This window comes from Myodes glareolus, chromosome 23 (genome assembly GCF_982192425.1).
Source record: "Myodes glareolus chromosome 23, mMyoGla1.1, whole genome shotgun sequence".
In the NCBI taxonomy this organism is placed as follows: Eukaryota; Metazoa; Chordata; class Mammalia; order Rodentia; family Cricetidae; genus Myodes; species Myodes glareolus.
In genome coordinates, this window is record NC_142048.1 from 54,081,711 (window position 1) to 54,102,159 (window position 20,449).

General features: G+C 46.6%; 1 protein-coding gene across 1 annotated transcript in view; it reads right to left on the reverse strand.

Moving 5' to 3' along the window:
- Dlgap2 (DLG associated protein 2) overlaps positions 1–20,449 on the reverse strand; it is a 733,863-nt gene that overhangs the window by 40,435 nt on the left and 672,979 nt on the right. Inside the window, exon 9 of the mRNA XM_048456266.3 lies at positions 15,418–15,637. Within this exon, the coding sequence (XP_048312223.3) occupies positions 15,418–15,637 (220 nt within the window). The remainder of the gene's footprint in view (positions 1–15,417; positions 15,638–20,449) is intronic.

Genomic DNA, 20,449 nt, shown 5'->3' on the forward strand with positions numbered 1-20,449 from the left:
GATGCTACTGCACCAAACCCTTGGCAGGCGCTGGGCATGTGGGATCTTGCTGTCTTCCCTAATAAGTGAGGGTCTGACTCGCTGCCCAGTCAATCCTAGATTAATAGAATTATTAAAGCAAGAACGAACTATGCCTGCTTTTCCCAGTTCCAAAGCTACTTGCCAGTGGAGATGTGATGAGGGAAACCACTTCGTTCTCAAGGCAAAAAGGGAATTAATGATCGAGCAGATGGCTTTACAACATGAGCTGTGTAGGTATGTTGGCTTTATGCCATGGCTTTATGCAGCGCTGTGTTCTACATGAAGTTTGGGGACTAAGAAACACCTGGCTAGATGTGGTACTGGCTTGTTTTGAGGTTGTCACATCCTGGAAAGCATCTCACCTTTTTGCTTCCTTACAAAACTAGTTTACTTCTGGTGAGCACCAATCCAGACAGGGAGTGGCGCCAGAACCCTCTCTGCAGCTGGGATTTGTCTTGCAAGGCAGGCATCGTCCCGCGCTATTTGACCCAAGAGAGGCTTCATTTTCAGGAGTTCTATGCACGTATGACAGGGTACAGAAAAGAGAAGCCACACATCTAAGCAGCTGGCGGCCAGACAGTGGCTCCCAAGGCAGTGGCAGGACATTTTCCTGAAGAGCTGTTTGCCCTGGGGACCACGTGTCTGCTCCTGCTGCATCCACAATTGGGGAAACAGTATGGGGGAGCTCCTATCTCTATTCATCAGGCATATTTGGAATGGGCTCATTCCTGAATACGCTTAGGAAAGTCAGAGATCCTATCAAGTCCCGATCTGGAGCAAGGAGTCTTTGCAAATCTCTGAGTCCTGGGTACCCGGGAGGATGTGGCCACATGTGAACATGAGGGGTATCTGAGAAGATGGGGGTCACAGCACAGGAACGCAGGGGATCATGACTTTCTGCTATATTCTTTTGTCCTCAGCAACCCTGGCTTCTTCAATACTGGAATGTCCTCAAAATGTTCCAAGAGTGTCCAGCCCCAAAGGCTTGTGAGGGAAATTTTCTCAGTATGCAAGATTCATAGGACTAGTGATATGTCTCAGGGCCTTGCTGGATTGCCCTGGGCATCTTTCCAAAAGCATTCAGAGTTGCACTCCTAATGGCCGACCTACTAGGTCCCAACATCAAAGAGAGTAGATCTTTGAGGAACCTCAGATGTAGCCCTTGTTTACTGTCTGAGGATTTCCACATCTAAGACAAACACCATGACCAAACACAACCTGGGGAGAAAAGGGTTTATTTCGTCTTACAGCTTGTCAGGGCAGGATTGGACACAGATACCATGAGGAGCACTGTTTACTCCTCCTCAAAGATTGCTCAGTCTGCTTTCTTCTATCCCTCAGGACCACCAGCTCAGGAGGGGCACCACCCACAGTGATCTGGTCCCGCCCACATCGACAAGCAATCAAGAGAAGGCACCAGAGCCTTGCTCACAGGCCAACACAGTGGGGACATTTTCTCAATTGAGAAAGGTCCCTCCTTCCCAAATGACTGTAACTTATGTCAAGTTGACACAAAACTTGTCAGTACATCTACAGAAAGGGGCTGGGAGGTAACACTCCTGTTCTTGCAGTTAAAATCCAAGATCTCTGTTCATCCTAAAATACGCAGAAGCCAAAGGCATTTGGACCACATTGTGAATCCTGGAACAATTTGTAACAATTGACATTAATTAGAAGAAAAGATTAAATGTCAGCCAGTAAGCATTCATATAGATGTTTCTGAAGGTAATGATTATTAATATATTTGTACATGTTTGCAGCTTGCAGATCTATCTCAAATCTCATTTGCTTTCCTTTTATTCCATAGAACATCCTTGAAATATCTTATGGACATTAGGTACTAAGTAAATATTTGTGAATTTGATCCAATCAACTCTGTGATTGATTGGAATGACAGTGAAGTAATGACCTGCTATAAATCAACACAATGAAAAAGAAAATGTCAGCTTGGGCTAGAGAAAGCAAGGGAAGCGCATGCTGGCATTTATAGAAGCAGAGGAGCAAGCTTGCTCATTTTTATAGGTTGGGGCTCCCCTCCAGGATCTCAGTGCCTCTTGGGGGTTCCTGAATCAGTCAGGTGATTCAGTTAGGTGAATAAGTTAGGTGACTTAGCTGTGAGAACCCTAATATGATTGATCAGTTTATTTTTCCTTATTGCTTTTCTTACTTGGCACAACAAGTAAGTACATAAATAGATGGGTAAACAGAGGCATGAATATTCCTAGCGACGACTCCCTCGGTTTTATTTGTAAGGTTTCCCTAGTTCCTGGGTTGAAAAGACACAGTGCGCTACTCCAACATGACTAGGCCAAGGAGGAATGAGTGTGATGAATGGCGCTGCCCACTCTAATAAGGGCTCCTCCCCGTGTGATCACAGACACGCCTTTCTACGCGACTCTCTTCTTGCTTTGCCTTACTGCCACCTTCTTTGTCATCTGGAAATATCAACGGTGGCACACATGTTACAACTCGCGTTCCTAAAACGATTCACCGAGTCGCCAGACGTCGCTCAGCATTCTATGCATCTGGCATTCCAAAGGGGCTGAGGGACTAATTTCAGAGTAATCCGTCTCCTTCAGTGCTTACATCAATCTTGGGAACACTAAGTTGGCTTGAGAGAGTCTGTCGTAGCTCAATATCCTGACGGCCATCAATAACAGCCGGCACTCACAGAGCACCAGGGCTGAGCAGTCCTGATGGTTGTCAAACACAAGAGGAAGTTATTATGGGCTTTGTTATATTAATGTTTTTATAGAGACGTGGTTTCAATGGAATCAACAATCTCCTTGCTTCACTCTCCCATGAGGTGGCATGTGCCATCACATCTAGCTCGAAGCATTTGCTTAACTTTTAAACAAATGTCTTTTGTTTTGAAAGAAAAGTAGCTCAGACAAATTTAGCTTAGGATCCCAAATAATGAGTACCTTTCCAGACCATAAACATGACATTTTGAAGGGTCTGTGACAATGATTTTGCAGCTAGATGGCCACTATGAAATCTACATCAAAACCCAATTCTGAGGCAAGAGTTAGAGTGGACCCTGCTGTTCTGGGAAAACCCCTGCCTTTGACCTCTGTGCTTTTCTATGTTTCTGTGCAGTTGTGCCCATGTCCCTCACAACCCGTCCATGTCAAGTGGGGCCAGGAGTGTGTGCTCTTCTGTGTGCTCTTTTTTCTGGGAAAGATAATTCTAGGAGAACGTCTGTCCTGGTGAAGATTACCTGATCTTTGGGGAGAATGCAAGGTCACCTAGAGGGGAGAGGTAGAGAAAGAGGGATCACAAAGGGAGGAGGTGCAGGGGGAAGAGGTGAAGGGGACGAAGTGCAGGGGGAAGAGGTACAGGGGAGGAGGTGCAAGGGAGGAGGTGCAGGGGGAAGAGGTGAGGGGGAGGAGGTACAGGGGGAGGAGGTGCAGGGGAGGAAGTGCACAGGGAGGATGTACAAGGGGAGGAGGTGCAGGGGAGGAAGTGTACGGGGAGGATGTACAAGGGGAGGAGGTGCAGGGGAGGAAGTGTACGGGGAGGATGTACAGGGGGAAGAGTCAAGGAAGGAGGAGGTGCAGTGGAGGAGGTGAAGGGGAGGAAGTGAAAGGGAGGAAGTGCAGGGGGAAGAGGGACAGAAGGAGGAGGGACAAAAGGAGGAGGCACAGAGGGAAGAGGGGCTGAGGGAGGAGGTGCTGAGGGAAGGGCATCTTGTGGACAATGAAGAAGGCTGGGAAAGGCTCTGCAGGGGAGCTCTTGTCCCTATGCTGGTACCCATGCCGACTCAGTAGGCTCCCAGGGTCCCATGCAGAAGGAGGCACTGAGATCCCAGGGAGGCTGGCCCGGACCCGTGGGCTAGAGGAGGAGGTCTCTTTCAGCCTGAAGGCTTCTTGGGGCTCTTGGTGTTGATGCGATCATGCACTCATCTGGGACTACTGCTGCGTTTCTGCAGGAAGACCTGGGGCTCAGATTTGGAATCAGGCTACTTAAAGAAAACAGCCATATGTTGTTTCTTGAACAACATCATCTCAGAGGGTCAAGGGATACTCCTTGCAAAGAGAGCCTCTAAAAGAGAATAGCTCACCCTGAGGTCCGAGATAACCATGAAGTCAGTGGAGTTTAAATACTTGAATACAGAAGGACCCACAGACAGTGCAAATCTTGGTATAATGCCATCACATGTAAACTTTCCAGTCAGTCACTCATCTGCATTACTGACCCTGCACCATACGGGTGTCAAGAGATGTAAATATATATCTACGTATCTTTCAATGTGCCTTTAGCATGGTAATGCCCCAGTTAGTATTAGGAGAGATGCTACCTACCCATAGATGAGGCCTGTAGCTGTGGGCTAAACTATCTACCAGCCTGTGAACTCAGTATTGTTCAATAACCAGAATGGGACACATTTTCTAAGTAGCTTCATGGAGCCTTGTAGGTGGAGGATGGAGCCATTGCTGCTGGTTTCTAATGGCCGGCATCCTTGCCATTCCCACACCTAGGCATTTTATAGCAAGGCGTCTTGGGGCCTGGACCCACATGCTCTGTGCCCAGAGTTGGAGGACCTTGAGATTTACTCACAGAACAGCCTTTGTCATTCTGTTCCACACCCTTAGACTCTAACAAGTTTCCGCACAAATGTAACCTGCTCTGGTCCTTCGTTCTGTCCTGCAAATGACTGGATAACCTTACAAATGCTTCAAGATAGTGCCTGTATGCTGGGAAATGTGAATGACTTGAAAACAAGATTACACTGAAATGAAAGGATTAAAATGTTTAAACTTCTGCAACATGTATGCATATATGAATGTAGAAAATAAAGAGGATGCTATGGACCAGGTGTCTGGGTCCCCCTACATTAAGGTGCTGAAGTCCTCCTGAGCCAGGAGCTAGCTCTGTCTAGGCAGTAAGGGAGAAAAACCCACAGTAAGAAGTGTGAGCTGCTTACATATGCTGCAATGAAAACATAGGCTGAAACTCTTTTTATAAGGCTACAATTACCCTGATACCCAAACCACAAAAAGACATTGCTAAGAAAGAGGATTGCAGACCAATCTCACTCACAAACATTGATGCAAAAATACAAAATAAAATCTGGCAAATTGAATCCAAGAACACATCAGAACCGTCATCCACCATGATCAAGTAGGCTTCATCCCAGAGATGCAGGGATGGGTCAACAGATGAAAATCTGTCAGTGTAATCCACCATATAAACAAACTGAAAAATAAAAACCGCATGATCATCTCATTAGATGCTGAAAAAACCTTTGACAAAATACAACATCCCTTCATGATAAAGGTTTTGGAGAGAGCAGGGATACAAGGAACATAACTAAACATAATAAAGGCAATATACAGCAAGCCAACAGCCAGCATCAAACTAAATGAAGAGAAACTCACAGTGACCCCACTGAATTCAGAAATAGGACAAGATTGTTCACTCTCGCTGTATCTATTCAATATGGATTTTGAGGTCCTAGCTAGAGCAATAAGACAACAAAAGGAGATCAGGGGGATACAAATAAGGAAGTCAAACTCTCACTATTTGCTGATGATATGATAGTTTACCTAAGTGACATCAAAAATTCTACTAAGGAACTTCTACAACTCATAAACACCTTCAGGAATGTAGCAGAATACAAGATTAACTAAAAAAATGCGGAGCCCTCCTTTACACAGATGATCAATGGGCTGAAAAAGAAACCAGAGAAACATTACCCTTCACGATAGCCACAAATAGCATAAGATATCTTGGAGTAACTCTAACCAAACAAGGGAAAGACCTGTATGACAAGAACTTTAAATTTTTGAAGAAAGAAATTGAAGAAGGCACCAGAAAGTAGAAAGATCTCCTTTTCTCTTGGGTAGGCAGAATAAACATAGTAAAAACGGCAATCTTACCAAAAGCAATCTACAGAGTCAATGCAATGCCCATCAAAATTCCAGCAAAATTCTTCACAGACCTTGAAAGAATGGGACTCAACTTCATATGGAAAAGCAAAATCCCCAGGATTTCAAAAACAATCATGTATAATAGAAAAACTTTTGGAGGCATCACAATCCCTGATTTCAAACTCTTACTACAGAGCTACCGTACTGAAAACAGCCTGTTGACATGAGAACAGACAGGAGGACCAATGGAACTGAATCCAAGACCCAGGTATTAATCCACACACCTCCGAACACCTGATTTTTGACAAAGAAGCAAAAAATATCAAATGGAAAAAAGAAATCATATTTAACAAATGGTGATGGCATAACTGGATATCACCATGTAGATGAATGAAAATAGATCCATATCTATCACTGTAAAAGAACCCACGCTAGCTTTACCCAAAATAATTACACGAAAACTGTATTCATTTAAACACTGCCTGGCCCATTGTCTTCAGCCCCTTATTAGCTAATTCTCACATATTAATTAACCCATTTCTAATAATCTGTATATCACCACGAGATCGTGGCTTACGGGAAGATTCTAACCCACCTCCATCTTGGAGAGGAGAGCCATGGCATCTGCCTCACTGCCTTCTTCCTCCCAGCATTCTGTTTTGTTTACTCCGCCTACCTAATTTTCTGTCCTATCAAAGGGCCAAGGCAGTTTCTTTATTAACCAATGAAAGTAACACATAGACAGATGACCATCCTCCATCATATCACCATGCACAAAACTCAAGTCCAAATAGACATAAGAAAGAGGCTAGGTCCCTGGTCCTAAGTATATATCTTTAAACTGCAAATACAGGGACGAAATTTCAAAGACACAACCTGTGTTTCAATTTAGTGCAAAGATCTGGAGACGTCTCAGGATTCCCAGAAGCGATGGGTGTTGGTGGCTTCTGAGAAGCTGAGAGATGGACTGCAGCGATTGCAGAGATACCTTGGACGTCCACGAGAACACTCTGAATTGTCCTATGCACGCTGTCATCACTTCGGGGTCTATGATTCACCATGAACTGAAGCTGCAGGTGCGGGTAGAAGATACGGTCTGGGTAGAAATTCTGCTAGTGTAAGCAGGAGGAAAGTATATGAGCTTTACAGTGTGGGCTCTGACCATGTAGGATTTTAGGTTTCAGTCCTGAAATGAAAAGCAGGTCCCTACAGTCCAGTGTGGGGGAGACGGCAGCACTCATACTTGCCCCAACTTATAAAAGACCTCATTTGTACACACACTCACCTAATGTTTCCTGAAGCATCCCGAGTTAGACAGACACCACCACCCCGAGCCTGCCAGGTCAATAACCTGGAAACTAGACCTGTGCACACGGGGAATGGCACAGATGTGACTAAGCACAGGGTCTTGAGATGGGTCATGGTTCTGGCTTACCTAGTGGGCCAATAACATTACTGGGGTACTACTTGTAGGGACAGGAAGGCCAGAGTCAGCGAAGGAGCAGCGGCAACAGAAACAGTTAAGGACCGTGTGGCTGGTGCTGCAGAAGGCAGGAGACTCCACTGGGTAAAAAGGTAAGGAGGGATCCTTAGACTACCATTTGGATCCCAGAGAAAGAGTGTCTGGCTATCACCTTGAGACCCAAGTTAGAGATGGGATCTCTATAATGCTCACAGGACAGGTCTGTGTGGCTTGAAGGCATAGAGCTGTAGCCATGAGCTACAGCAGCGAGTCTGGATGGAGCACACCTGCTCTAAGGCTTTCTCAATCCCAGCGCCTTGCTGGTGTTCCAGGTTCTGCAGCCGTTCAAGCGGAACAGGATGATCCCACACTGGCTTCCTCTCTGCAAAGATCTGCACCGTTCCACAGTGGACTGGTGCTATCCAGGGCCCTTTAGCAATCTTTCCAACTTGTCACGTTGCCAGAATTCAGATGCAACCTTGCATCCTGGGTTGTGATGGGGGCCCTGTGAGCCTTCTGGTAGCCCTCCCTCCGCCCCACCATCTGTGAGTTTCCTTCTCTTGGAGGTATCCTTCAGCAGACTATTTCTCAGTGCGTAGAAGTTGACGCTCTCTCTTCTCCCAGATTCTCTGCCCTCTTCCTGGGGGCAGCTCGAGTCTAGACTCCACGTCTGTCACTGACCATCAGGCCCACCTCGAGCCCCTAGAGGCTGCTGCACGGTGGTCTCTATAAATTGAAACGTGCAGTTCTGGAGGGATGCTCTTAAGACCCAGAAGGTAAGCTAGCACTTCAAGGTTTAGAAGGCTCTAGAAACACAAGCTTTATGACACGCCCCCTATCCCTGGGCTACATAAGCAGTAAGGACTGATGGAGACGGGGGTGGGGTGGGGGAGCTCTCCTAACAGCTGAGCTGTCTGTGAGTCCTGCAGGGAGCTCCAGGGTCACAGCTTTTGTGAGCTGTCACCCATGCTAGATAGGTCTCTCTGTCACCATCTGCCGTTGAGTCCTCAGCCGTGCTATTTTAAGTTAACACCTTACCCATACTCCCCATAAGGAACCCCGACAAATTCACTGGTTCACCAAGTTAGGCTTGGATGGACTCTTCCTTTGGTCTGCCATTGGTGCTCTGTGTGGGGGTGCAGACACACCACAGAGGTGCCTCAGCCTTCACAGATCCACGGCACACTCTCTCGTGGCAGGCCTCCCACTGGCTCTGTTGGGTGGGGGTACCAGCAGTACTCAGCATCCAAGCTGTTCCCAACTCCTTGGCCCACCCTAAAGAAACTGTCTTCTCAGGATGGAGCTGCTCCTTCCATCCTGTTTCTGTGCCCTGGCACTTCCATTCCTGTGGTTGACTTTAAACTTCAGAGGGTAGCGCGGGGGTGGGGGGGTTGTCAAGGCCAGTTTCTGGATTTAGTTCCTGTCTCCTGTTTCCCTCAGTGTTTGGTCTGTCTCCATTTGGGGCTGTAGTTCCTGCAACTATATCTGACAACTGAGTGATTTGTCCTCCTTGATGACATCATCTGTGTCACCTGGCCTGCAGCCTTTTGAAGTCTCATGGGGACAGAGCTGGAGGCTAAAACTTCTTCAGTGTGTTCCAGACTCTATCCAATTATACAGGAGCGTCCTCAGGAGGCTGCTCCAGCTGCTCAGAGCTGCCTAGTCCTTGTCCCCTTTACCTGTAGGATTAGGTTTGACAGTCGTCTCTAGAACTTTCTACGGTAGGGCAAGGTCAGACTTTTCACATCTTTTGGGTCATAACTCTTTTGGCTGCATAAGAAAACTACTGCCTTGGGCCATTTCTGCTCACACCAAGAAGCATGCAGTCTGAAGTTAACACGCCACGGTTAACTCCTCCTTAGGTCTCTCCTCTTGGCTTGCAGGTGACATTTTTCTCTCAGTGTTCCCATGATCTGCGAGTCTGCGTTGCAATCTCTTCATCCCATAGCCCTACTGAACAGGTGATCTCATTGTAGCTCCATCACCTCAGTAGGGGCCATCTCGAAGGAGGCAAGCTGAGGGCCCGACGGTAAGAGATTCAACAGAGTTTCTGGAAGACTTGACTCATACTGGAACTCTTTTCTGCTGGGGGGTCACTCAGCAGTCTCCGAGCTGTGTCAGTGCTGACCCACAGTGCAGAGAACCGGCTCCATAGCTCCTGAGTCACCCCCCCCACTTTTGCCATATTGGCTTCTCCTTCCCTCCTGTTCAGTGCTTTTGGATCCCCGGCATCATGGGCCTTCTTGACTCCAGGCTTGGATGCCTCCCTATGCTGGCTCACACTACTTAGCCCTGGACTTCTAGCCAGCCTCACTGTAACTGGGGAATTCTGGAGTCCACCATGGCGTCTCAAGCCTCTCTTTGGCTGCCATCATTTTCCGTACGCACCTTCTTGTCATGCAGCAAGTGTCTGTAGATGACTGATCCATCTCTTGCAGTGGTTCCCAGGCTTTATGTCTGAGGGTGAATCTTAGACCAAGGACAATTCTGCATTCAAAGCAAGTTGTCCATGTTCTAAACACAGCACACACCTCATAAATGTCCATAATCTAAATATAGTGTAAGGCTTTCTTTGATATGGCTTTTCTTTATTTTATTTTGGACTTTTGTCTCTTGAAATTGAAAGTGACCATGTGTGATCTTTTGTCAATGTTCTCTGTTCATTTACTTATCAAAGTATTTATGATTCTTATTTACCTTACTAGGAAGCACTGGATTTGAAGAAGTTGGGGACTTGGTCACAAAGCTCCAAGCAACGCTCAGGCCAGAAAATTGGCATACCTATCTGTAAAGACCTAATGTACACACAACAGAGAATTTTGCAAAGAAGTACAGACAAAATTCGTAGTGTTGAGAACAGTTTTCCCTGTGTCTAATATTCAAGACATAAAAAATATGAGGATAGCTTTCCTCTGGTGTGTTAGCGAAGATTTGTCTTGGAAACAGAGTTATTATGCACCCTGGAGAGAGAAGTCGCTGCTGAAATATGAATAATAAGATAAAGTAGGCCTGTGCTGTTCCCTCTGCCATCCCGGTGTGGCTTCCCCTTGGTTCTGATGACTTCTGGAATTAGTTGTGACATGTGTGGAGACAATTTCTGACCCAGAGAAAAACCATTATCATCTAATTTTATACTGCCTCCCTCCACAGGACCAATGTTATTTCTCCCCCTCAAAAAACCGGGTGGAATGAGTATTTAGACCAGCAAATCTATCTGATCAATCATTTCATAGATGAGAGAGAAACCAAGTGTGAAATGGAAGGTAGATGTTTGCCAAACCACTTCATTTAAGGAGAGGTCTATAATCAACACCCACTGCTTTTCATAATGAGAAGCATGATGGGTGGGTAGGATCGTCCTGCTCAGGGCTGTGTTTCTGTGTTTGCTGGGGACCACAGAGAGAGGTGAGTGGAGCTTGGTGGGCGGGACTTCCTGCTCCCTGCTTGCAGGTGAGAAGAGAGGTGACATTGGCTGGTAGCACGCACCTGCCAGCCTCCAAGTTAAGACTGTCTACTGTGCTCTGAAAAATCTATAGGAATTCACTCAGCTGTACATTTGACACTTGATTTATTGCATGAGCACCAGGCTTCTAGATTTACATGTTTATAAGGTGAGAAAATCTAATACTGCCAGCTTTCATTTTTCAAGCCTCCGTAAAGAACATGTTTAAATGCATCTTATACCTCAAAACAATCACTTTGAGATGTTTCTGAAAGTAGATTTTTTTTTTGAGTCATAAAAGGAAAACATTTCTTTAATCCCTTTCAGTCCTGGAGACAAATCCCAGAACCTCTTATACTCCAGATAAACACCCTACTGCTGAGCTGTACCCCGAGTGCCCCGGGATAATAGAAGAGTGTTAATTCATCAAAATAATCTCCAATGTGAATGAAGGTGGCCATCAAATGCTAGTATAACAGTTTCCAAAACCAAGAAGTACTTAAGAATAAAATGACTTCAATCCACTTGCCTTGTGATAGACAGCTCCGATCAAAGGCGGGATTCAGCTTCACTATCAGCACGGGTAGTACCAACATTGATAAAAGAAGGCAGGGTCCTAGAAGGGAGCTGATCTGGTTTGCCTGACAAGTGAGTTTTATTAGGAGGGTGGCAACATCAAGTCCGCAAGCAGTCACATGTGGCCCCGAAGGCAGAGAGATTGGGCCCTCGGGTCCAAAGAGCAACTTGATAAGAGACAGAACTGTCATGGGTAGCACAAGGGAGATGCTGAAGAAGACATACTTCAGTCCCAGAATACTGGGTGAGGTACAGTGCCATGGCCGTAGGCAGTCATGATGGGGCCATGGTGGGAGAGACAGATGACTCAGATCCTTCAGTTCCCTTTAGTTCTATGTCAGAGGGAGTTTCTCCATCTTATAGATTTCCAGGGGTCGGGTGGGTTAAGATCTACATGTGTGTCACAAGGTAGGAGGTGTTGAGAATGGGAGAGGAGCGGCTAGGCCGTTTAGGATCATGAAAATGCAGGTTCTCTTTGACTAAAAGCTACAAATGTCCTTAGCCCCTTTGATATCCTTGCCCTGGCTAACAGGCAGGAGATGGCAGAAGTGTTTAAGACAAATGTCTTTGCTGCCTTGGCTAGAGACCTGGGATGTCAGACTGACCTGCGTTTTCTGCATCTTTCTCTCTAAATGCACCCCTTTTCTGGAATTCATAGGGAGGGTGTGGCAGAAGCTGACAGACATTGGATAGCTGAACTGGGATCTAGACTGGCTCGTCTCTGCTCCCATGTCTCCGTTAAGTAAAGCCTTCATGATTCCAAGGTTGTGGCCCTCAATAGCATCTGACCCTTTGGGGATCTCTCCTGTCATCTTTCTCAAGCTCCCAACAATGAAATGCTTCCCAAAACCCACCTCTTATAAACTTCATCATTCAAATTCGAAAGGCAAGAACCTGGAGGCTACTGACTCCCTCCAAGTTTTGTGTGAACACGAATGTCTGGCACCCTAACGCCCGAGTTAAAAGTCCACCTAGGAGCTAAGAAGGCTCTGCTGCTCTCAAGGACACCCCAAATTTTCACGTGTTAAAAGCACCAGAAAAGCAGAGAGGATAATTCAAGTTGTCTTGAGCTTTCGCACAGCTGCGAGGGGGCTGAGGAACGCAGAACTAGAGCGCTCGTCGCTCCCCGGGCTCTCAGGGAAAACAGTTAGGGCTACGTGACCCGATGCACAGAGAGGCCGTGCGAGGTCTGTAACATCATACTAAATTTGAATTCTGTGACTCGGGGAATTTTCCTCTCTACCGTTTTTCCAGATTAATAAAAATCCTTGACATTGTTCACCATCTTATTAAGCAGATCATGTTGCATGTCATCTGGCGTCTGTTGAGTGAAGGAAAAATCCTTGGCATTCAATAGGCTGTAATTTGGTGCAGTGGTGGTGAGCGCGGTGGTGGGACCTGAGCTTTTGGCTTCTCACAACCATGACCGTGCTACCCCCTCATGATGTTGGCTTTCCTCTAGCCGCCCAACATTGCGCTCATCTGACCTACCGTTGCGGCCATGAGGCTGCTATTTATCCCATAGTCTAGAAGAGAGTTTGACTCAGTAACTAGGCCAACTTCCATTGGAAACTTTGAATAGAAACATTTAAAAATTTATTTTGTGTGTGGAGTTTTGGAATGCGCAGGGTGCCGGGGAAGAACGATTTACTGTGTACATAAATCAGGACTTCAGCCTGAGTTCGGTACTGATTCTTATATTATCTCTGTGAAATCTGTTCTATTTCTATTCTCTCCCTAACGACAGCTCTAAAAACAGCAAAGCCATTTTCTACCACATAATTATTGTTTCAAAGCCTTTCTGAAGACCATGAAAATGTTTAATTGTTCATTTGCTTGTAGGGGGCACTCAACAAACACTGGTGAGCATGATTAATTCCCTTCGAAGGGGTTGCCTTTTGATTTAATTACTTTTTTGAGACAGAGTCTTACCAAGAAGTTCAGGCTACTGTGGGACTCATTAGGTAGCCCAGGTTGGCCCGAAATTCTCAATCCCATCTCAGCTTCTTGAATGTTGGGGTGACAGGATTATACTGCTCAGGCCTAGCTTTCAAGGGTTGCTTTTCAGTGTACTGACTGCGAATCTCATTCCTTCCCTAAGTTTTAAATTAGTTCTATTGTCACATGCAGGCAGAGGATGGACAGCAATCTCTGACACCCCTGAGGATGGACAGCAATCTCTGATACCTCTGAGGCAGCGGAGCACATGGCACTGGACATCTGAGAGAACAACCCAAGATTGTGACTGCCAGTTTCAAGAACCCCACGACTGTATGTATCTTCCTGTTGACATGCGCAGCTCTGCCTGTTTCAAGTCACACACTTGGGCTGTGTCCTCTGTTCTTCATAAAGCTGTGAGGAGGACAGAATGCCATGTTCCACTGGGCATCTCTCATCAAGGCCCACGGCTTGTGGGTCAGTGTCTTGTTAGGGTCACCAGGCACAGGAGAAGACAGTGGGTTTAATGGGTCTCTTTCTGTCCCACCATCCAGCTCCCAAATAATGACATGGGGACTTCTTATTAATTATGAAAGTTCCGTCCATAGCTTAGGTTTTTTTCTAACTAGCTCCTATAATTTAAATGAACTCGTTTATATTACTCTACACTCTGTCACATGGCATTACCTCTCTTCCAGCCTGTACCTCCTGTTTCCTCTCTGTCCCCTGGCTTCTCCTGCATGCCTAGATCCTCCTCCTCTTCCTCTCTCTCCCTGGAAATCCTGCCTATGCCTCCTGCCTAGTTATTGGCCGCTCAGCTTTTTGGTATACCAATCCCAGCAAATACATCTTCTCGCGGTGTGCAAAGATCCCACAACTAGCGAGTTTCCACCGCTGGTGTGGAAGAGAGCCTGTCATGCTCTCTGGAACACGTGACTCATGGTTAGTATTTCTTTAGAAGACCTCAACAACAGACTCAGAGAAATGGACGCGCGCCAGACCTCGCCAAGATAAGCAACGGAAAGAAACTTGAATGAGTTTATTTTCCTATAGACACCAGCGTGAAGGATTTCCTCCTAAAGAGCAAACAACAGTGCAGAATGTACTCCACGACAGAAATTCTTCAGTTTGTCATTTGGTAGTGTGTGGGTTCATGGGTCCTGGCTCACATTAGCACTGACCAAAGAGGCCTGCTGTGAGAGGCCCTCTGATTCCCTCTCTTCTGAAAGTTATGGCTTGCCACATCCCCTACCTGACTTTTGGCTCCTGACATCATTTCATATGGACAAAGCATGTTCTGTTTCTTCTTAGGGTTGTATTTTAAATTCTTTGGATCTGGCCACAGCAGTTTGAATCGTAGGCTGTCCGAGACAGCTCGTTTTTTGACACTGGGGTGTTTTACGGCTTCTCTCCCCAGCCTTCACCTGGAGCGTGGCAAACTTTTACAGCTCGCTGTGTTTTATGGATTTCTCTGGGCCATGTATATTCATTGTGTTATATAAATAATAATTGTGCAGTAAACTAGTGGGTGGTGGCATTTGGTCTCGGTGGTAAATCTTCAAAGGGCGGGAATATAGTTTTCCATAAGAGCTGAAGGGAAAGTGTGACATTGAATCCTCCAAGCTTAAGTCGATGAGGGAATTTACACTAACCACTGCTTCAGTCGTGATGAATCACATTTATGGATCTGCTACGGAGCGGCAGTGACGGAGACCGGGCTCCGCAATGCAGAGCCACTGCAGGGGCCATGGCTCAGTCCACCCGAGCTTCGCTCCAACCTCTTGAATACTGGCGTTAAAACCCAAGGACTGCCCAAATGTCGGTACTTATATGCTTGCCTGTCATAGAGACCTTAACGAAACTTACTCCTGATTGCTTCAAAGAACCTCGGTAATTTCTAGAGTTCCTCCTGAGAAAAAGGCAAGGCTATTTTTGAAAGAAATGCTTCAGAATGCTACTGCGAATGTTATTATGTGATGCGTGGTAATTTCCGTGAGGAAATTTTACCTGTGGTGAAGGGGCATGGCAGCTCCCTTCTACGCAAAACGCTCAAGCACACCTGTAGGTTTTCTGCTAGGTAGGTGAAAAGAGGGCGTTCTGTTTACCTGCTGTTGGCCTGACGGTTGAGGTCATGTTGGCGGGTGTCATCACGGGAATACATTCATCGTCTTGGGAGTAACCAGCTTGGATGGCCCGAAGGTAGCTGTGACTCCTTGTTCGGAAACACCCAGGCAGGTCAAGGGCATCCATGGCCTGAGATTCAACTTCGCTGAAGACAGATTCACACACTGACTCGAACTGCCCATTGACCTCTGCCTCGCTCATCTGGAAGAGCAATAACACACGTGACGCCAGGATCCGCCAGGGTGATCGCAGCCACGTCACACGAGAACCAGTTACAGAATGCACTCACAGGACTCGGTGACAGCATTATATTTTCGGCGCAGCTCGTTTGAAATCTGCACTGGGACTCCGTTAAGGTTGGGGGCTGGCTTCTTAGGTTATCTCTTACAAAAGCAGGAAGGTATATAACTAGCTACAGATGATGGACGTTTTGGGAACTCACCAGGCTGAGAGCCATCACAAGGACTAGGAGCCAGGGTGAGCGAAAGCCTCCCGAAACACCTGGTACACAGCCAAGGTCCACACTGTCAGGCCTTTCTCCTTCCCCAGTGACCCCTTCATCTTCCCCAGCTACCTACCGCTCTGGCTGACTCTGGGTTGGAGGCTGAAGAAGTAAGCACACACATTCAAGTGCATCAGCTACTTTTAGTTCATTTTCAGGACGTGAGAGTCAGCTGCTGCTCATTGTCATGGAAACGAATCCCAAATTTGGCAGAGGCACTCCTGCCCTCATCACCATTACAGCATCATGAGCAGAATCAGGGTGGGGAAGACATGGCCGCCTGGGAGGCGTTCTATACACATGAAACGTTGTACATTGACTCAAATCTCAGGCGTATTTTCCCCACTATTAGCTCGAGACTTGCAAGCATAGCAGATAAACGTAGTAAGTTCTTCATCTTGTGTCTTAAACTGTGCCCATCAGTTCACCGTGGGAACTTAACTTTCCCTGTGTTGGGGAGCACTGGGTGGAGCCTGTCAGCCCTGGTGGGATCACAGGCTAAGCTGACATGGGCTGGGCCATCCGCTCAGTCACAGGGGGCCCAAGAGAACATGTTTTTCCTACGTGTCCTAATGGTGATGCTCACATGCACATAGCATATGGTGTCCGCAGGCTGAGGCTGGAGATTTTTAACTGGAAATTCAGTAAAGGGGGCGACAGAAACTGAAACGAGGTTGAAGGGTTAGGTGGGAGAAGCGTGAACATGGAGAGTTTTAAGCAGAAGCAGCTTAAAGGGGGTTGGCGAACTCAGGTCTACGTCCGGTGTTGGGGACAAGAGGCTGAGAGCTCAGCCCATGCTCATCCCGGGGAGTTCTCCCCACTCACTGACTCCATCTTGGCAAATGATTTCTGAGATGGCAGGCAGAGTCTGGAATCCCCTGGAAGATGGGCTTCTGAGCATGCTCGTGGGGGACTATCTTGACTGTGTTGAGGGGGAAAGACCCACCCACGATGGAGGACACCACCCACCCACCCCAGTTTGGATCCTGGACTACATAAATGGAGAAAGGGGCTGAGCAGCAGCAAGAATCCATGGCTCTCCTTTCCTGCTTGTGGACACCATGTGACCAGTTGCTCAAAGCCCCTGGTGCCTCAACTCCTCTACATTGATGAGCTGCCCCTTGGAGCTGTGAACCAGAATAAACTTTCCCCTTGAAGCTGCTCTGTCAGTGAGTTTCAACACAGCAACAGGAAAAGAAACTAAGACACGCCCTCTCTTCAAGTTCTCACACTCTATGGGTTTCTCTCAGGCGTGTCTTTCTACATTGACACGCATGTACAGATAAAACATTGGTCAGTGGCATGAGGGAGGATCCCGGGGGAAGCAGCCAGCGCGAGTTGGGGACACAGAACATCTTGCTCTCTGTTTCCTTCCTTCTCCAGTACTTCTCATTGGTCTGTCTCTCATACCACGGGCTTAGTGAGGACCGACATTCTGCGATCTGGTGCTTATCCTCGGTGCCTGATGGACACGGGCAGACACATTTGTCTGTCCTGAGTCTTAGGCTGACATTCTCCACGCTGGCTCTCTCCTTCTCCATCCTAGCTGCCCATGACAGAGTCTGTCTCAGTGAAGTACTGAGAATCAAGTCACTGCACACCACTGTCTATGGCTACAGTGATCAACATTGCAGCACATAGAATCAAGTCACTGCACACAACTGTCTATGGCTACAGTGATCAACATTGGAGCATATAGAATCAAGTCACTGCACACAGCTGTCTATGGCTACAGTGATCAACACTGGAGCACATAGAATCAAGTCACTGCACACAGCTGTCTATGGCTACAGTGATCAACACTGGAGCACATAGAATCAAGTCACTGCACACAGCTGTCTATGGCTACAGTGATCAACACTGGAGCACATAGAATCAAGTCACTGCACACAGCTGTCTATGGCTACAGTGATCAACATTGGAGCACACAGAATCAAGTCACTGCACACAGCTGTCTATGGCTACAGTGATCAACATTGGAGCACATAGAATCAAGTCACTGCACACAGCTGTCTATGGCTACAGTGATCAACATTGGAGCACATTCTTAGGTGGGGTTTTCCATGATCCAGACATGCCTCCCCCTTCACCACCACGCAGAGTTCTTAGTCTGTTCTTTAACTGGGCCACAAGCTAAGGTCATGAAAATATTCTTCTTCAAGCTCCTCTTCTCTCTTTAGTTCACAGTTTGAACATGTCTCCCCTCTCTGTCGTGACCATCTCTACTCAAACCCCTCACTAGAAAACTGTAGACCCCGCCTGGAGTCACTTCACCAGCTCTAAGGCCACTTGGTCCCCATGCTTTCCCCACACCAATGGGACATCTTTGCCCCCAAGGCCAGGAAACTCTGGCTCCTCTCTATCTGATGTCACGTCCAAACCAGATTTCATCCTGACTTCTCCACCCTTCCCTTTCTCCCTCTCCCACTATCACCCCCTCCACAAACACACAAACAGCTGAGATCTAAGATCTTTTCCTTTCTTGTTCTTTCTAGTCCATGGCGGCTGGTCTGCCAACAGCTTCTCAGTACTGGGATCATGCTGGCAGACAGATTAAAGGAAGATATTACTTTAAAAGTCTGTCTGTCAAAAGATCAGGGGCAGGGTGGGGTGATTCACGAAACCAGCTCTAAGAAAGATGGAACGGACCAGAGCATGGCTGATCATGAAGGCATGTGCTATCAGTTAGAGACAGACATCTCAGAGGAGACAAGATACAACATGACATCGTGAAATCTTAAGGTCACAGCATGTCAATGCTCAGAACACATGGCTGCAACATGGATAAATCTGGAAGACAATGTGCTTAGCGAAATAAGCTAGTTCCAGAAGGTTCCCTGCTGAGTAGCTACACTGACACCAGGTATCTAAAGCAATACAAAATGGAGATAAGGGGTGACCATGCACTACGGAAAGGAGCTAGGGCATCAGTATGGGACAATGAGAGCATTCTGGGGCTGAATGATGTGATGGTCTGATTGTTTGCACTGGAACATGAAAATATTTCAAGTTATATGACTCTATTATGTAGCAACATTCCCTCCTGGAGGGCATGGGTAAGCTCTTAAGACTCAAGCCATAAACAACTAACAAGTCTCAGGAAGTTCCTGAAACCGAAAAGATTTATAAGACCACTCAGCAAGGTTACAGAAGTGGTGAGGCCTTTGGGGAGGAGAGACTGTTCAGCCTATCAAGCTGACTGCGCATTGTGTAGGGATCTCCAGGGAGGCAGTGCTCCTGGGTCATTTCCCATGTCAGGGCAAACCTTTTAGGGCTGGAGTTGTTTTTCAGCTCTTTGTGTTCCAGTAAGTAACTCAGATTAACTATTTATTCTCCAAATTGGACTTTGGCTGAATGGAAGAGGGGTACCCTTGAGTGTAGAGGAGACTTTTCTCATCTCAGGTGGGCATAACCCAGGAGTCAGTGGTTCTAGGTTTTTTACCTCACAAAACTGAAAAATAAATTTCATGGAGAAATGAAGTGGGGGTGAGACTGAAAGAGGATTTTTTTATTATTATAAAAATTTTAAAGAAGATAGTCTAAAGATTTATGGTTGATTTCATGATCCTTTTGCCTCAGTCCATGAGTTCTGGAGCTACAGGCATATGCCACCATGCCATGCTTCATAACAGCTTTAAAAATTATATTTGGAGGGGTTGGAAAGATGGATCAGTGGTTAAGAGCCCTGATTGCTCTTCCAGAGGATCTGGGTTCAATTTCTAGCACCCACATGGCAGCTCACAACTGTCTGTAATTCCAGGATACAACACCCTCCCACATATACATATACATGCGTACATATATATATATACATACATATGCACATACACATACATACACACACACACACACACACACACACATATATATACACACATACACACACACACACACACACACACACACACACACACACACAGGCAAATGCCAAAAAGATTGTATTTGGAAAATGAATTAACTGAAAGGGAAAAGGGGAAATTGTTGCCTTTAAAAGATGGACGTCTACCTCAGCAATGCTTATTCTGGGAGGAGAGTTGTTACAGTGTACACTGCCTTCACCTGACCTGTGAGCACCTTCCAAATCATCTTTGATTCTTCTTGTGGAAATGGAGATTTGCTGGTGAACCAGGCCACCACTGTAGCCTAATTCTGAGGATCTGAGTGTGTTCTAATAATATCGCAGGAGTGGTAGTTATGGACGGAAGGGCCCCCTTCCAGGGGGCCTGGGACTAAAAGATATGTAGAACATGGGATTTTGAGAGCTAACCCCCCATAGTCATGACTTTTATAGTAGGGGCAGTTCTTCCCATGTTAGTTCCTAAAAGATCCTGGCCCATGGCAACCTGACCTAGTTTTTAATAGGAAATTGTTGCTAAGGTAGGCTAAAGCGTATCACAGGACTCACGACCCCAGCAGCCCCTGCTAGATGTTAGTGTAGACTCTTTCATCTATCTGCCCAAGTGAGAAACCTAGTGCTTCTTCCTCTACTGGGTCCAACCCCTCTCACTCTG